This window comes from Cottoperca gobio, chromosome 1, assembly GCF_900634415.1.
Source record: "Cottoperca gobio chromosome 1, fCotGob3.1, whole genome shotgun sequence".
Taxonomy (NCBI): Eukaryota; Metazoa; Chordata; class Actinopteri; order Perciformes; family Bovichtidae; genus Cottoperca; species Cottoperca gobio.
Genome location: NC_041355.1, coordinates 3,440,393 through 3,455,053, shown reverse-complemented (window position 1 = coordinate 3,455,053; position 14,661 = coordinate 3,440,393). Strand labels below are relative to the sequence as shown.

The following is a 14,661-nucleotide window of genomic DNA, read 5'->3' as shown; positions in this document are numbered from 1 at the left end:
GGAGGTTCTTGCATATCCATAGCCATATACTCTATATTGGTTGAGAATGAGAGTATTGTAAATGATCTTTTCAAGATGTGACACTTTGTGCAAATGTGGGACTCTTTAATAAACACATATAAAAAAAAAAAACATCTTAATTTTCAAGGATGAATAAGTGAATAAAGTGGCAAAGCTTGTAATTGTACACGCAGTTGTAACGCAGTCTGTCCAGCAGAGAGCATGATAGAGCTAGTTTCTAAACACTACATCTGGAAACTAATGAACCTCATTGACCTTATTCTTCAGTATTGAGTCATAAACTATTTAAGTATGTTTGTATTGGTCTGATCTTTGAACATTTCTCAAGTTCTATATTTGAGAATAGATATTTAGAGTCTAATCAAACCTGTCTTGCCACCTGGCTGCTGTGATGTAGACATTGCTTTGAGGCATTTTCTATTTACCTTATTCTTCAAACAAAAGTAAGGTAGGTCTACCTGTTTTCAAACCAGCTCATCTTTCCCCCTGTTGTGTGTTCGCTCATGTTCTTCTTCTTCTTTCTGTCCTTCTTTGCAGCCTGTGAGTCAGCTGTGACTCACTTGGGATGTAAGCCATACCTGGACAGCCAGAGGGAGTCTTGTGTGTGTCAGTATGAAGTGAAGCGGGTACTGTGACACCACGACAGGATCAAGACTGTGGAACGGACTGATTCAAACACACATCACTGACAGAAGGATACGAGCAATACACTTTTCATTTCAGATTCTTTTAGGGTTGAAATGTATTTTTCCTGCACTGACTTCAGTCCATCCAATTTTGAAATGTAGACATCATTAGACAAAGTAATGTCTTTCCTATGCATTTTATTTATATTTTTTATTACTGTGTAATGTGTTTGTCAGCACCTAAAACATTTTTGGTATTTCCTTTATAACATTTATTAAATATTTGTAAGACATGGGGGACTGGTGAACGCACATGATGTAGGTTAAAACACTGGAGAAAACCTGTATACAAATGTTGTTTTCTTGATAATATTTTGTGTCAATTGTCATAGACATTTTAGGGGAGATATTTATTTTTTTGTAAACAATCCTTGAACACAGAGGCGTGGAGTCCGATTGAGGTCTCTGAATGAGCTGTGACCATTGATCCCTCACCCAAAGAGATACAAATAAATCTTAATTTACCATTTATTTGAAGACAATAATGTGAGAAAATGCCAATGAAAAAAGTCTGGATTAGATGATTAACTCTACTAATCTTCGGCTGCACTAACCCTAATTTTACTTTTGTTGTTAATGATTTATTAATCCCTTTACATAAAATTCGATGAGCAGCTGCTGCAATGTGGCAAACACGGAAGTCCTGGCTGTTGACCTCTGACTGACAGACGGAGGAGCCAATCGTGTTCTCCAAGTGTCACATTCAGCCAATTAGATTCAGAGGGGGGGGGGGGGGGGGGCGGAGCTACAGCCTTGCTCATCGGTGTTGCTTTGACGAAGCAAATTCATTTTACAGTAGTGTCAGTAGGAGTGAAGACAACCTGTGAACATGTCAAACACGGCTCAAGACAGATATGGAGGTAACGAATTTACATACATTTTTATTAATTAAAATCAAACGTAAGTAGTGGACTTCTGCGTACGTCATTTTAAAAGTTAGGAAAATAATTACAATGACTTTTAATGTCCGATGTAACTTAGGCTCAGTATCAAGCTCTGTTTAACTCTGGTTTACTATGTTCTTACATAAGAGTTGTCACACCTTTTTCATGTCAGTCTTCTCTTCAGTTAGTCACCAAGTTAGTACAACATGAGGCAGGTTTTTGTAATGCCATTAAAACATGTGTAATGCTCGCTCTTTCTCTCAACTCCCCAGGAAGTGTTGCTAAACACAACAACACAGCAACAGACAGGGCGGGTGAGTGCTTTACACTAAGTCACTATAGGCCTACTATTTCTTAAAGCTTGTGTACTGTTATTAAAGTGTCTTGACTAATGCATTTGCTCTTAGCAAAGCAAAAGTGAAACAAACAGGGTGAGGTGTAAAGAAAACAGGTTTTTATTATTAGTGAAGACAAAGTACAGTGAGATGAATCATCAACTCAAACAGCCTTTGTTATCTTTATGCCATGCAGATATGATATTGTTTCGCCATATATCCTGCCATCCTTGGTCATTTAGAAACTGATCAGCGTGGAACTATAAATGTGCTTTATTTGGATGATCCAGATGATACAGCCTTATCTTAGGTTTCTAAGGTAGTTCATGTTTATGGGAGTGTTGAGTTGTATTGTTATACAGCCAATGTGTGTATCAATGACTGAACACTTAATATTAGAAACACCTTTCAGTGTATAGCATCCGAAATGACCATACACTGCACTAAACGGAACATTATAACATTCATTAAGGTATGATTGTATTGCCGATACACACTGAGTGCATACAAGCAAATATATCTATACTGATTTTTTTAAATGTCCAAGTTTTCAAACACCCAGCTGCCTTTAGCTGACGAAATCTAACGAGGTGTCACTTTTAGCCTCTGTACTTTTAGCAGCCTTTGCCATCTTTCTCCACCTGTCACTCCGCTATTGAAGGCCACGAGGACTCTAAGCTGAGAGAACAATGGCTGCTTGACCCTATAACAGCAGCAGTGGAGCAATCCATGCACCTGTAGTTGTGCTGCTTAACAAAAAAGCCTAAAAAAGTGCAATCCTCCTTTTTTTTTTATCTCTGACAACTTCAACCACATGTGCTGAGTATATGTGATGTTGTAGCTGTAAAGCCAGACGTGTTTGTATTATTGTTCGGTAATTATGTTCGAGATTGTTGCGTGGATTGTTCATGAATGTTTTGTTTTTTAACAGCATGCACGGAGAACCTAACGGAGACTGATAACTTCATCAGAAGGTAAACAGTTCCTTCTTGTTTGTGTGCTTATTACCTCCCACTAGTACTCCACCTAACGATGTTGCTGTGCTCTTTGCTCATGATGAAACAGCTCTTTAGCTTTGGATCCTGCAGAGGAGTACAAGATGGACAACAAACAACGAGGCCTTGCACTCATTTTTAACCAGGAGCGCTTCTTCTGGCGCCTGGGGTTAAACGACAGGCATGGAACCAATGCTGATCGCGCCAACCTGGAGAAAAGGTATCACTTCCCAGCCAGCTGCTACAGAGGGAACATTGCATTCTGCAACTGTGTGCTGGAGAACTTATCTGTACTTGTTCAGCGACTGTAAGACTTTCCTTCACCTCTCTTTCAGACTGAAGGAGTTAAACTTCGAAGTGAGGGCTTATGATAACTACAAACAAGTGGAAGTCTTAGATAAAATCAGTGAAGGTAAGCACACGCACGATCATGACACTCAAATGTCTAAATGCATATTCAGGAGGCAGATTACCAGCTTCCTTGTCCTGTATGTGCAAAGTTCAAATCAACATGTGATATGCTGTAGCACGGGCCACTTTTACTTGTTCAGTAGCTAGTTTACAAAACAAAAACCTGATGTTCCACCAGCCGCGGAGGAAAACCATTCGAACGCAGACTGCTTTCTGCTCGTCTTCCTGAGCCACGGCGAGAACGATCACGTTTACACCTACGACGGCAAGATCAGCATTCCCAATATCACATCCCTGTTTAAAGGAGACAAGTGCAAGAGCCTCGTCGGAAAGCCAAAGATCTTTATATTACAGGTACATGCAAACAAAACACAGTCAAATACATCCGGAATATGGCAATAGTTTAAAAAAAGTCAAAGTGAACGTGGCTGTGTCCGTCACCAGGCATGCCGTGGAGATAAGCACGATGATCCAGTGACCGCCTGGGATGCCGTGGACAGCGAGCTGAAGACGAATGAGGTGGTGGTGGACGCCAGCGCTGTATACACCCTGCCTGCCGGGGCAGATTTCATCATGTGCTACTCTGTGGCTGAAGGTGAGTCAGCGGGGATGTTTGAAACTCTGAATGTTCACACTTTGTTTGATACTTTGAAGATGTGAGTGTTAAAGAGTAATCCTACTTAGGAACTAGAAAGGAAACACAAATAGACAAAACATCTTCACATCAACACATGTGCAGCATTTAGAAGAACTCGCTGCAAGGAGCAACAGAAAGTGTTTCCAGGGGACTTAAAGAAGTGGTGCACACGCTTGTTGTTGCCGTGCGTAGATGTCTCAGGGCCACCGTACGTTTCAGTCCCTTTTTGTAAATGTCCTCATTGCTGCTCGGTCGTTAACAGTCCTCTCCACTGTGTCGTCTGTTAAGGATACTATTCCCACCGGGAGACCATCAACGGCTCCTGGTACGTCCAGGATCTGTGCGAGCTGCTCGGGAAACACGGGGACTCCCTTGAATTCACAGAATTACTCACGCTGGTCAACAGGAAAGTGTCCATGAGGAGTGTCGGGAACAGTAATGACCGCAACGCCATCGGGAAGAAGCAGGTGCCTTGCTTCGCTTCGATGCTCACCAAGAAACTCTACTTCCGATCGAAAAAGTAACGGTTTCACAGCTCAGTCATGAAACCAGCTGGTTTTTACATCCAAACCTGCGAGAGAATGTTTCTGTGTACGTAGAATTTATAGTGGTTATAAAACAACAGGAACACCTTGTGTCACACCTACTGAAGAACTGTTCCTGCCTCAGGCCAACACGCTCCACTTTACAATCCTCCACCTTCACGTCAAGTTTCTGCTTGACAAAACCTTCACCTGCTTATAAAAGGGTTTTCTTTCGCATTTGCATGACACAATCAACATATGTGGAGACGGTAGAGAAGAAATCAGGTCGCAGTATCTGCTCTTCAGGGTTATCTGGTTTCTGTGTGAATGTAAACACAGTAGACGTTATAATGCAATCTAACACGACAGCGCTGCAGTCTTCAAAAGTTTAAATCACTGTATCAGATTAGTGAGTCATCAGAGAGAGAGAGAGAGAGAGAGACACAGAGAGAGAGAGACAGAGAGAGAGAGAGAGTGACAGAGAGAGAGAGAGAGACACAGAGAGAGAGAGAGAGAGAGAGACAGAGACAGAGAGAGAGAGAGAGACAGAGACAGAGAGAGAGAGAGACAGAGAGACACAGAGAGCGAGAGAGAGAGACAAACAGACAGACACAGAGAGAGAGAGAGAGAGAGAGACAGAGAGAGAGACAGAGAGACAGAGAGAGAGAGACAGAGAGAGACAGAGAGAGAGCGAGACACAGAGAGAGAGAGAGACAGAGAGAGAGAGAGAGAGAGACAGACACAGAGAGAGAGAGAGAGAGATTAAAGAAAGATTAAAGAAATAAAACATCAACCTTTAGGGAACAGAGCAGAGGCATGTTTCTTTACACAGCATATATTATATTTAATAAGTGCGACTATCGTTTAGGTTTTCATTCAGACCTGATTTCATATTTAAATATATTACAAAATATCTACCTTTTACTTATTTGATCATTTGGGCGCCATAAGTCCGGCATGAAGATGACTTCACATTCAATATGTGAGACGACGACGTGATTTTCTTTTTCTTTATCTGTGACAGAAGTTAGTTGGACTCGAATCAAAGGTAGTTTGTGAGACCATGGCGTTGTGTTTTATGGTGTTCCTGTTATTTTGTCCGACCGCTGTAGATCCGTACATCATTTGAAGAAATTACTTTTCAACTGCAGGATTATTATGGAAAACATTCTTCGTTAGCCAGTTTTCTTAAATCTTTTGTCACATTTTTTTTGCTTTAATTGTTTTAAAAGATTGCGGTACCACACACACACACACACACACACACACACTGCCTCATCCTGCAGCTGGCTTGTTATTCTTAAAGGGGACATGCCACACAAAAACAAACACTTATATCTTTGTGGATCTGGCGTGCTGATTCTTTGCTCATTACAATATTCCACCTGCCAACAGATGAACAACCTTCAGACTGACCGCATGAGAACGTGTCTTTATTGAACATTAAAGTAGAAACCCAAAATCCAAGTATGCACCTGTATGAGCACGACATGTCCCCTTTAACGAGGCGAGAAGACGCCACAAGTTGACGTCAGATGAGTTCTCTTGACCGTAAAGTCAGTTGCATGAACGTCTGCGAACCAGACATCTACTGTACTTTCCAACTTACTGCATCTGGCGAGGCAGGTGACATCACAAGCAGGTCACTAATGATTTTTTTTGTTCACATCAGGGTTTAATACTTCGTCATCTCTCCATAACCGCTCATATCCAGGCACCACATCAAACACGCTGTTTGTCTGTTTGAGCTCGCTCCATCAAAAAAGGGAATTCATGTTTGTGTTGTAGCGGTTTACAGTACTACGGTTAATAATGCGGATACGGAGTGTGGAAAGAAGCTCAGGGAGGAGGCTGAACTATGGACCTAAAACACTTCCTGCTGTGTCACATGATCTCTGACTCAGGAAAAGCAAAGCTTGCATACGTTGATCCTGTATGTTTGTGGTCTTACTGTTGTGACTTTGTATAATAAAACCTGTGTGACATTGTAGTTCCTGTTTTGACCCTCAAGAGTGATTGTTTTATAATACTTTCATTCTTTATTGTTTAAGTACAACCACAACACCTTTTCACAATAAGACATCGGGGCAGACAGGAGACTCTCCCGACGTTCAGGCAATACTTTTTATTTCAATAGTTCTCAGGACATAATTGGCTTTTATTATCAAGACTAAAGAAAACACAGAATGGTATGGACTCCTGGTAAAAAGGCACCATTATCAAAATAAAGCAGAATATTTGTTTTTGCTCTGGAGTGTTTTAAGTGTGAGTGACCATTATTCATGGCGTTTGGCTTTCGTTCATTGCTTTGGCTGGATCTGTTCAAGTGGCAGCTGACATTGAGTGGGATTTTTCAGACGTCTCAGGTCCTCCTCCACCTGGCGCACAGAGCACAGATACACAAACCACGTAGCGTTATTACTTCTTCATTCAGAAGGATTTACTGAGAAATTCAGTGTTTGTAAAACGTGAACAAATCAAACCAACCTCAGCGAGCTCATCCTTCAGTTCATTGTATTTTTCCACGTTGAATTTCTTCTTGCTGGCCCCCTTATAAAAGTAATGCAGGAACTGTCTGTCTTTAACGTCTGGGTATAAATAATCCTGAGGGAAAGAATAAAGTAGGAACGCTATTAAAGTGTCTCTGTACACTTTAATACAACAGAGCATAAATATGATCAATACATAGATTGAGTTCACGGATCACTGTCACATCCGTCTGTTAAACACGTTGGAAGCTGTTTCCTATTTAATGGACGGATGTGAGAGTCGTTTCATTTAACGTCTCATAATAAAGTGAATTACTTAAGAACGTCAAACTGTTCCTTTATATCAAATCAGTTCAAAATCCACGACTGGAGAAGAACAAAACTGAGACTTGCCTGTTTGGTGAGGACGTAATAGGAGAAGGCTCCGATGCTGGTGGCGTAGGTGATGAAATAAGTGACGGGCTCGATGACGTCCCACGAATAAACCCACCATGTGAGCCAGGCCAGAGCGCCGCCCTGCACAGATAACAGGGCCATGCCGGTCCAGACAACCCTGGAGCTATGGAAATCTGCTGTATTGGACAGCTGTGCCTTCATCTGTCGGGAGCAGGCAGTAATACAAGAAGAGGGGGGGTTACCAGCCGTCAAGGGGAAGTAACGAGGGAGAAAGATCGCTTTAATGGGACTACCTGCTCCAGAGGTGACAGCTGCTGCTTGAGGTTGTCCAGTCTCTCCAGAAGATACCTCTCCTTCAGCAGGTGGTGTTCAGGCAGGTGGAGCGCCGTGTGCAGCAGATGCACAACCTGCTTCACGTCCTCCAGCTCCATGGTGTTCTCACTGGTACCCACTGCAACACGCAAAAGGTGGATGAGACAGTGAGATGAGGAACTTATCAGCAGGCCTGAGGTGTCTTTCGACAGTTGGCAGACAAACACGAGGAACATTTATGACCGGAGAGAAACGTGTTGTACCCTTTTCAGGAGAGCAGACGTCATAAACGGCATCATTGATGACCAGCTTGAAGTCCTTGTCCAGCAGAGCGTCGATCAGCGTAGTGTTGGCCACACGCTCTCCGTCTGTCAGAGGAGGACAAATGTCCAACTTATTGCAATCATGTAACTTTAGATTTTTACAGCCCGAGCATAAAAGGTTTTCTGGCAGACAAGAAATATGCATAAAAACAAAATGCTAATCTGCGAGTGAGAAACAGGCAATGCAGTAATAAGTTAGACAGTCTGATCAGAGTTCATGAGCAGCGACTGACTGAAGGACTCCTCTGCTCTGATTGGTTGTTTTCATTCGGGTGCAGTGGAATCTCGTAAATGCCATTATCAGCACTTGGGGAGTATCTGTCTCCCCCGCAGAGTATCTGTCTCATGCACTACAGTACTATAGTGAACATTTCAGCAAATATGAGAAAAAAATATTTTTTAATAAAAGTTACCAAATGCAGTTTTAAAGGGAAGAAAACGATCTTTATTTTTGAACAACTTTTGTAAAATGTCAGTGCTTCTTTTACTGTTACCTCTTTTGAAAATGTTCAAATGAAACCACCTCATGCTTGTGACTCACGCCCATGTTAAAAGGAGTGCTCCACCAACTTAGTTAATGGTCTGTGAAAAGTTAGTCTGCAGGCATCTTGCCAAACCTCTCTTCAGCTTTCACTTAACTAAAGGAACCTGCCAAACCAGGTTGCAACAATAAAAAGGTTCAACCTCATGAATGTGATCCGTCTGTTTAACGCACAGCCAACGCATGTCGTGTCCTTTACCTTTGGAGAAAACGGAGGTCGTGGCTCCGGGGTCCTCCCTCTGCAGATCTGCGATCAGGTCTCCCACGCTCATCAGCATGGGTCTGAGGAAGAACAGACACTTCTCGTGCCTGGAGGGCAATGGGACCTCCATAACCAAACGGCCATATTTGTACTTCAAAGACACGTCTGCAACACACGAGGAGGTAAATCATTGTAATGATATATAGGTCTTGTGTACAGATCAAGTCAAGCTGACATATTTAATTAAAAATAAAGTCACAAACAGGGCAGCTGGAGGATATCCAGCAATGTATTATGGTGTGGATGTAGTAACAGTATATTACCACTGGAGGGAGTGAGTGTGCTGTAGCAATGAGCTTGGCAATTTCCAAGCAGAGGCGGCCTCTGTTGAACCTGGGAAAGAACAAGACAGACAAAAAAAGAGCATTACCATGTTACTCCGTGTGTTCTCTGTACTCATAAGTACCCCCCCCCCCCCTCCACCTCCCTTGGTAAACTGACAACGGAGAGTAAACAGACCGAGAGCATCGTGAAAAGAAGAATGTGAAAAACGATCCACAGTGAAATGTGAGCAGCTGATAATACGGATTACTTCCTTTCTGCTGATCCACGACTTCTCATAACATGCTAGGTACTAAAAAAGTACCATCGAGAGGACATCCATCGGGTACTGCTCATTATTGTACTCAGCAGGAGTACTTCTCTGTACTGTAATTGACATTCCTGGGGTGTAGTGTTTTGTAGTTTACATGCAAACTCCTATTTCTACTCAATATTTAAAGCCACTGGGACGTACTACAAAGCAGCTATTTAGGCATTAAGCCACAAACACAAAGAACTTCACTGTACACAGTCAGCTTAATGTCTTCGTAACATCAAACCAACCAAATGTACTAAATGTGATCATCGTAGCAGCAATAATAACGGCTGCGTGTTCACATTTAGAATAGTAGTGCTTCATGTTATCATATCCTTAGGTATCCTCCTAAAAGCTCTGAACACTAGCTCCCTGGTGTTGAAACGTTTGACCTTTTGAACCTGGAAAACAGATTCATTCACAGCGATTCTTATTCAGCTGAGAGTCAGAGGGGTCCCACTGACACCTCGAGACGTGGCGGCCACTCTCTGCCACCCCTTTGTCCTCCAACCGGGAGTTCGTTCGATCGATATCACATTAAAGAGCAGCAAACATCGAGGCATCGAGGCATAGGGATGGAGTTACTAATGTTACCAACACTCCACTGGTGAGGAGAGAGGACTTTAACAGGGGACAACAACAATAACATGGAGCGATGAGTAACTGTCTGCATGACCAGGAGCTCTTGTGTGTGTGGTAACATAACTGTGAAGGACAACATGAGTTTAGACAATCGGTCCCAAAAAGAGCCGAACAAAGTGATCCCAAGGAGACAACATTTCAACCGTTCGGCTTGTGTGAGCTCTCCAGCTGTTATTAAACAGCTGACGGCTGTCACAGAGCTTTACCACCTACGCTTCAGCACACCAGCTCCCCACGGACAATGGGGGAAATGTAATGGGGGGGGATATCTGCACACATTCTTTAATGGCAGTGAAACATGTCAACCAAATGGTTGTAATCGCATGGTGGCGTCCAAAGGTTCAATACAGTGCCGATACAGTGGCTGATATGGATACAACTCTAGATCCCTGTGTCTGCGTCATTTTATATTTTGAGAATAGTTCATTTAATGGAAAATCAATTAAGAAATAATGCACATTTTCTAATGGCTAATTTGCAAATTAAAAACCTGACAAGCCAAGTACTTTATTATTCAAATACACCAAACCAATAGGTGACGTCATGTTTCTTATGAACCATAAATCTTAGTTGACACGTTTGAAATCTCTCACTGTCATCAAATCGCCCAACCAGAGTACAGTTGTACACATATCCATTCGGTCCCTGAAGTCTCTAGTTCTACTGTAACTCCTCACAGTTAACCTCAGAGAGCAAACACATTAGCAGTATGTTAAACAGCCTGCAGCGGCTTCTGAGAAGACTCCCGTACCGCTGCAGCCAAAGCGCCTCATTGAACTGAGTGGTGCAGGCGCTGACTGCCAACACACACGGTGCACGAGGATAAAAATGCCTACACCATGTCACCCTCGTTAGCAAACACTTCACGTAACAGTAGTTTAACAGGAGAGTCAGGTGAGCGCCATTTATGCTCACATTGAGATTATGAAAACAGCAGATCTGGAGCCAAAACTCAAGGGCGAAGCTCGACTATTTGTCTCTTTACTGTGTGTGTGTGTGTGTGTGTGTGTGTGTGTGTGTGTGTGTGTGTGTGTGTGATATCATTGACCAGCGTCAATTCAACGACTGACTGAGCCCAGGGAAATTATATGCTATGCGCACGCATACCAATCCCAATGTGAATCATCAGAACGTGTCCACTGTGGCAGATAATATATCTTGAGAGCTAGATGATGAATAATAACCCCTTTTCAAAGCCATGCGGCTCGCCGTCTTATTACCGTCTTTGGCACGCTGCATAATAAACACCGACTGACCTTGTTCTTCTCTCGCCTACATGTGGCAGTTACATACGATGTAAACAGCAGTACCATAACGTTAGCAAACACAATCTAAACAGGGGAAGTGTCATGTGACAAATGACCCCAAGAGTAGAGTTTTTGTAGCAGACTACTGAAAGGCAGCAGACGAGCCCCCCGGTGTCATCACACGAGCCCCCCGGGCCACACTCAATATCACACTTAATACGAGACACAGAAGCGAGAGCAATGATGCTTTTTATGGGCCATGTGGGGGAAATCTGACTGCTGCTATAAATGCCTAGAACTCACTGGCAAACCACACAGAGAGTCTTTTACTGGTGCAAAAGTGTCGACACAGCAGTGCTTTAAAGTAAATGCTAACGTTAGCATGCTAACATGATCATAATTACAGTCAACGCACTGATGTTTAGCAGATAATGCTTACAGTGTTGACCATCTTAACGTGTCACTATGCTAACATTTGCTATTTAGCATTGAAACAAAGTATAGCTCAACTGAATATCGTTCGTTTTGCACGTATTTGGACATAAACCAACGTATTCTTCGTGTGCAATCACGTGACATGTGAAGCATGTTCTCACATTGGTGCTTTGCTTTTCGCAAGTGAAGCTTGTTTTATCATAAGGCTTTGCCGCTTCTCCTAGTGACGAGAAGTAAGGTGAGAAGTAAGGTCTTACAGTGTTCGGGTATATCATAAGCACAAATGTTTAACGTAAACATTGAAGACATAGCTTTAGCATGTGCTCTTACCAGATATAAAGTGGACGCCACACACACGGGTGAATTGTGTTTTGTCTTCTGTTAAATCCTCACGAGTTATGTTGTTAAACCAGCGTACGGCGTTCGGTAGACAGTAATTCATCCCTCTTTTGTGGATCGTTGTTTTTGATGATTTTAGGAAATCTTAAGAACCGTTTCTCTGGGTCACGAGTAGCGTTATGACCACAATTATACACTGCGCACACGATTGGCATTTTCTTTCAATCTTAGACGTTTAAATACAAAGAAAATTCCGAAGCGTTGCAGCAACTCATACGTGAACGTGCGCCATCTTGGTTGTGTATACCATCCAACATGGCTGACTTACGGGTTGGGAAATCAGCGTGACGTCACATTAAAATGTTGATTTAGTAGAAGATTCAGGGAATGAAATTGCATGGCAATCCAGCTAGTGGTGCGAGAGACATTTCATTCAAATCCAAAAAATGTGACATGTCATGGAGGTGCTAGAGGAAAAGTCATAATGCTTAATCCTCTTGGGATCCAGCCATCCATCCAACAGGTATTAAATATTACACTCTGTGCAAGTCTTGGACCAACCAAGAGCCCTGCAGCTAACATGGCTAGAAAGAGCATATAGGAAACATATAGTTAATCATTTTCTATTGCTAATTCCCGTACATAACAGTATTGACAATATTACACACCCGTAGATCATTAACACATAACAAAAGGGGCCAAGGCTGCAGGCTGAAGACTGTTCTGCCTGAACAAGCCCACACACAGCAAACACACAAGTAGCAGGCGATCACGCCCTGATGCCGTGTGACAGAAATACAGTCTGCAGAAGAGTGCTCCTCCACATGATGAACAACCTCACCACTGGCTTCTCGTGTTTGCTAATCGAAAACAAAACACTTCCCAAATAGACTAGAAAAGACACAAATCATCAATATTCAGAGCGGTCCCTGTTAATACATTGCCCTTCACACATTTTGGAGACAATTTGGTGCTGCGGGGGAACAACGCTGCACACCTGCTCCTCATCGCCAAATCATTTCCATCCAACAGTTCTTCCTGGAAACAATCAGCTGAAGGTGTGTTTACCCCCTGAGCTATACGTTTCTTATTTATGACACACCGACGGGGAGAGAGCAGCGAGCGAAGTCGAAGCAATATGGTGACAAACTGCCATCTTCCTCCTCTGCAGGAAGGCAGGCCGGGGCTTCTCGCTCGAGCAATAATTAGAATTATCATGGTGACAAGCAGCCATATTTCCCCTGCAGTCTCCGAGCAGGCCGCTCCATTATGAATGCTCTCACTATTAACATAAAATAATAATCACTTTATTGTGTAGCATTCATCTAAACAAGGTAGAGTATGTGCAGTACATACACTGGATTACATGGGGTATATACGATCATAGTGCGTTGCCTTTCGTAGGTGTAAGTACGAACTGTGTGCGAACAGCCTTGATAATTATGGAACGACTTACAACACCTTGCAGGCACGACTTGAAGCAAGGAGCAAAATGTTGAGGGTGATAAACGGCCTAAATTTTAGGCTGAGATGATAAACGAAGGCTGCCAAGAAGAGAAAATCGAATTACTTCCCGTCGCCATCATAAGAACAGTCGGCACTGTACCGTGAAAATGATTTGCATTGAAGCATTTGTCTTTTGCTGCCCAGTTAATGATGCAGTTGGTATGGGGCGACAAAGAGGAAGTACAGCGGGATAACAGATGACTGCGGTACGGCGGCATGAAGGTAGTGGAAACGCATGCGGCGCGTTTGTAAAGTGCTTTCCGTGCAAATACCACAAATAAAGATTATTGGTCAAATCAAAAAATACTGTAAAAAAAATAAATAATAATAATAATTCACCAAGGGGCAACAAACCAAAGGATAAAAACATGGAAACCATCGATACACCGTATTTTATTTTTACAAATCATGCCAGATTTACTTAATTAAAATGTGCTGGGAGTGTTCAGTCAAGCAGGTCCAAAAAGTGACAGCTTTCCAAATATTTACTCTTCCATGACAAGAGGGTAATTACGTCTGTTCGAAAGATCTCATCTGTGCCTTCGCTGCAAGTGGAATGAGGCGGTGCAGGATGACAAGCAGAGGCAAGACTTTTACTTATTTATACCATACTTATGAGAGTAGGACTTTTTGCTCTTACAGTAAATGACTACTCAGCCTGAAGACTCTGCGTAAATCAGCAGACAGCTCTTCACCCGGCAGCCGAGCTTCACGCGATAAAAAAGGGAGCCGAGTGCTGACAGTCGGTGGACAAGAAAGGGGGGACACTCACTTCTATCTGGAGTTTGCAAAAGTCAGATTTCCTCCAAAGCAAAGTTACAATGCAAAGCTGCCACAGAAACTTTGCCTCTGCTAACTTCTGTGACTCATATTTCCCCTTTGGTCAAACATGGCCGAGCGATGAGTCATCTATGTTTCTATTTCGACCATCAAGGGTGATACACTGAACTGTATTGTCCATGCGCCTTTCTATAAGGAATCAATAACGATTTGGCTCAAGCAAGTCTAAGCTTTAAAGCCTGTCCCAGAGATCAGATATTCAAATATCTCAAGGTGATGCAGAGGACACATTAAACTTAAGAAAAAAAAAAAAAAAAAA

General features: G+C 42.6%; 2 protein-coding genes across 2 annotated transcripts in view; one reads left to right on the top strand and one right to left on the bottom strand.

Moving 5' to 3' along the window:
• Positions 1 to 1,494: 1,494 nt before the first annotated feature.
• LOC115008168 (caspase-6-like) lies at positions 1,495 to 4,981 on the top strand. The gene is made up of 8 exons (XM_029431546.1): positions 1,495 to 1,567; positions 1,864 to 1,905; positions 2,858 to 2,900; positions 2,992 to 3,141; positions 3,257 to 3,333; positions 3,511 to 3,686; positions 3,777 to 3,927; positions 4,258 to 4,981. Exons 1-8 carry the CDS (start codon positions 1,537 to 1,539, stop codon positions 4,491 to 4,493), a joined length of 906 nt encoding a protein of 301 aa, XP_029287406.1. The 5' UTR covers positions 1,495 to 1,536; the 3' UTR covers positions 4,494 to 4,981.
• Positions 4,982 to 6,583: 1,602 nt separating this feature from the next.
• The window catches only part of LOC115014589 (calcium uniporter regulatory subunit MCUb, mitochondrial-like), a 13,878-nt gene continuing 5,800 nt past the window's right edge, over positions 6,584 to 14,661 (bottom strand). Inside the window, exons 2-8 of the mRNA XM_029441578.1 lie at positions 9,080 to 9,149; positions 8,754 to 8,921; positions 7,954 to 8,058; positions 7,672 to 7,829; positions 7,376 to 7,579; positions 6,981 to 7,097; positions 6,584 to 6,871 (exon numbers count right to left, since the gene is read on the bottom strand). Coding sequence (XP_029297438.1) covers positions 6,794 to 6,871; positions 6,981 to 7,097; positions 7,376 to 7,579; positions 7,672 to 7,829; positions 7,954 to 8,058; positions 8,754 to 8,921; positions 9,080 to 9,149 — 900 coding nt within the window. The 3' untranslated portion in view covers positions 6,584 to 6,793. The remainder of the gene's footprint in view (positions 6,872 to 6,980; positions 7,098 to 7,375; positions 7,580 to 7,671; positions 7,830 to 7,953; positions 8,059 to 8,753; positions 8,922 to 9,079; positions 9,150 to 14,661) is intronic.

Excerpts from the sequence above, each read along its gene's own strand:
- LOC115008168 (XM_029431546.1), top strand. The coding sequence starts at position 1,537 with ATGTCAAACACGGCTCAAGACAGATATGGAG. Across the intron at positions 1,906-2,857 it reads CACAGCAACAGACAGGGCGG|CATGCACGGAGAACCTAACG; the intron begins GTGAGTGCTTTA and ends GTTTTTTAACAG. Across the intron at positions 3,928-4,257 it reads GTGCTACTCTGTGGCTGAAG|GATACTATTCCCACCGGGAG; the intron begins GTGAGTCAGCGG and ends TCGTCTGTTAAG.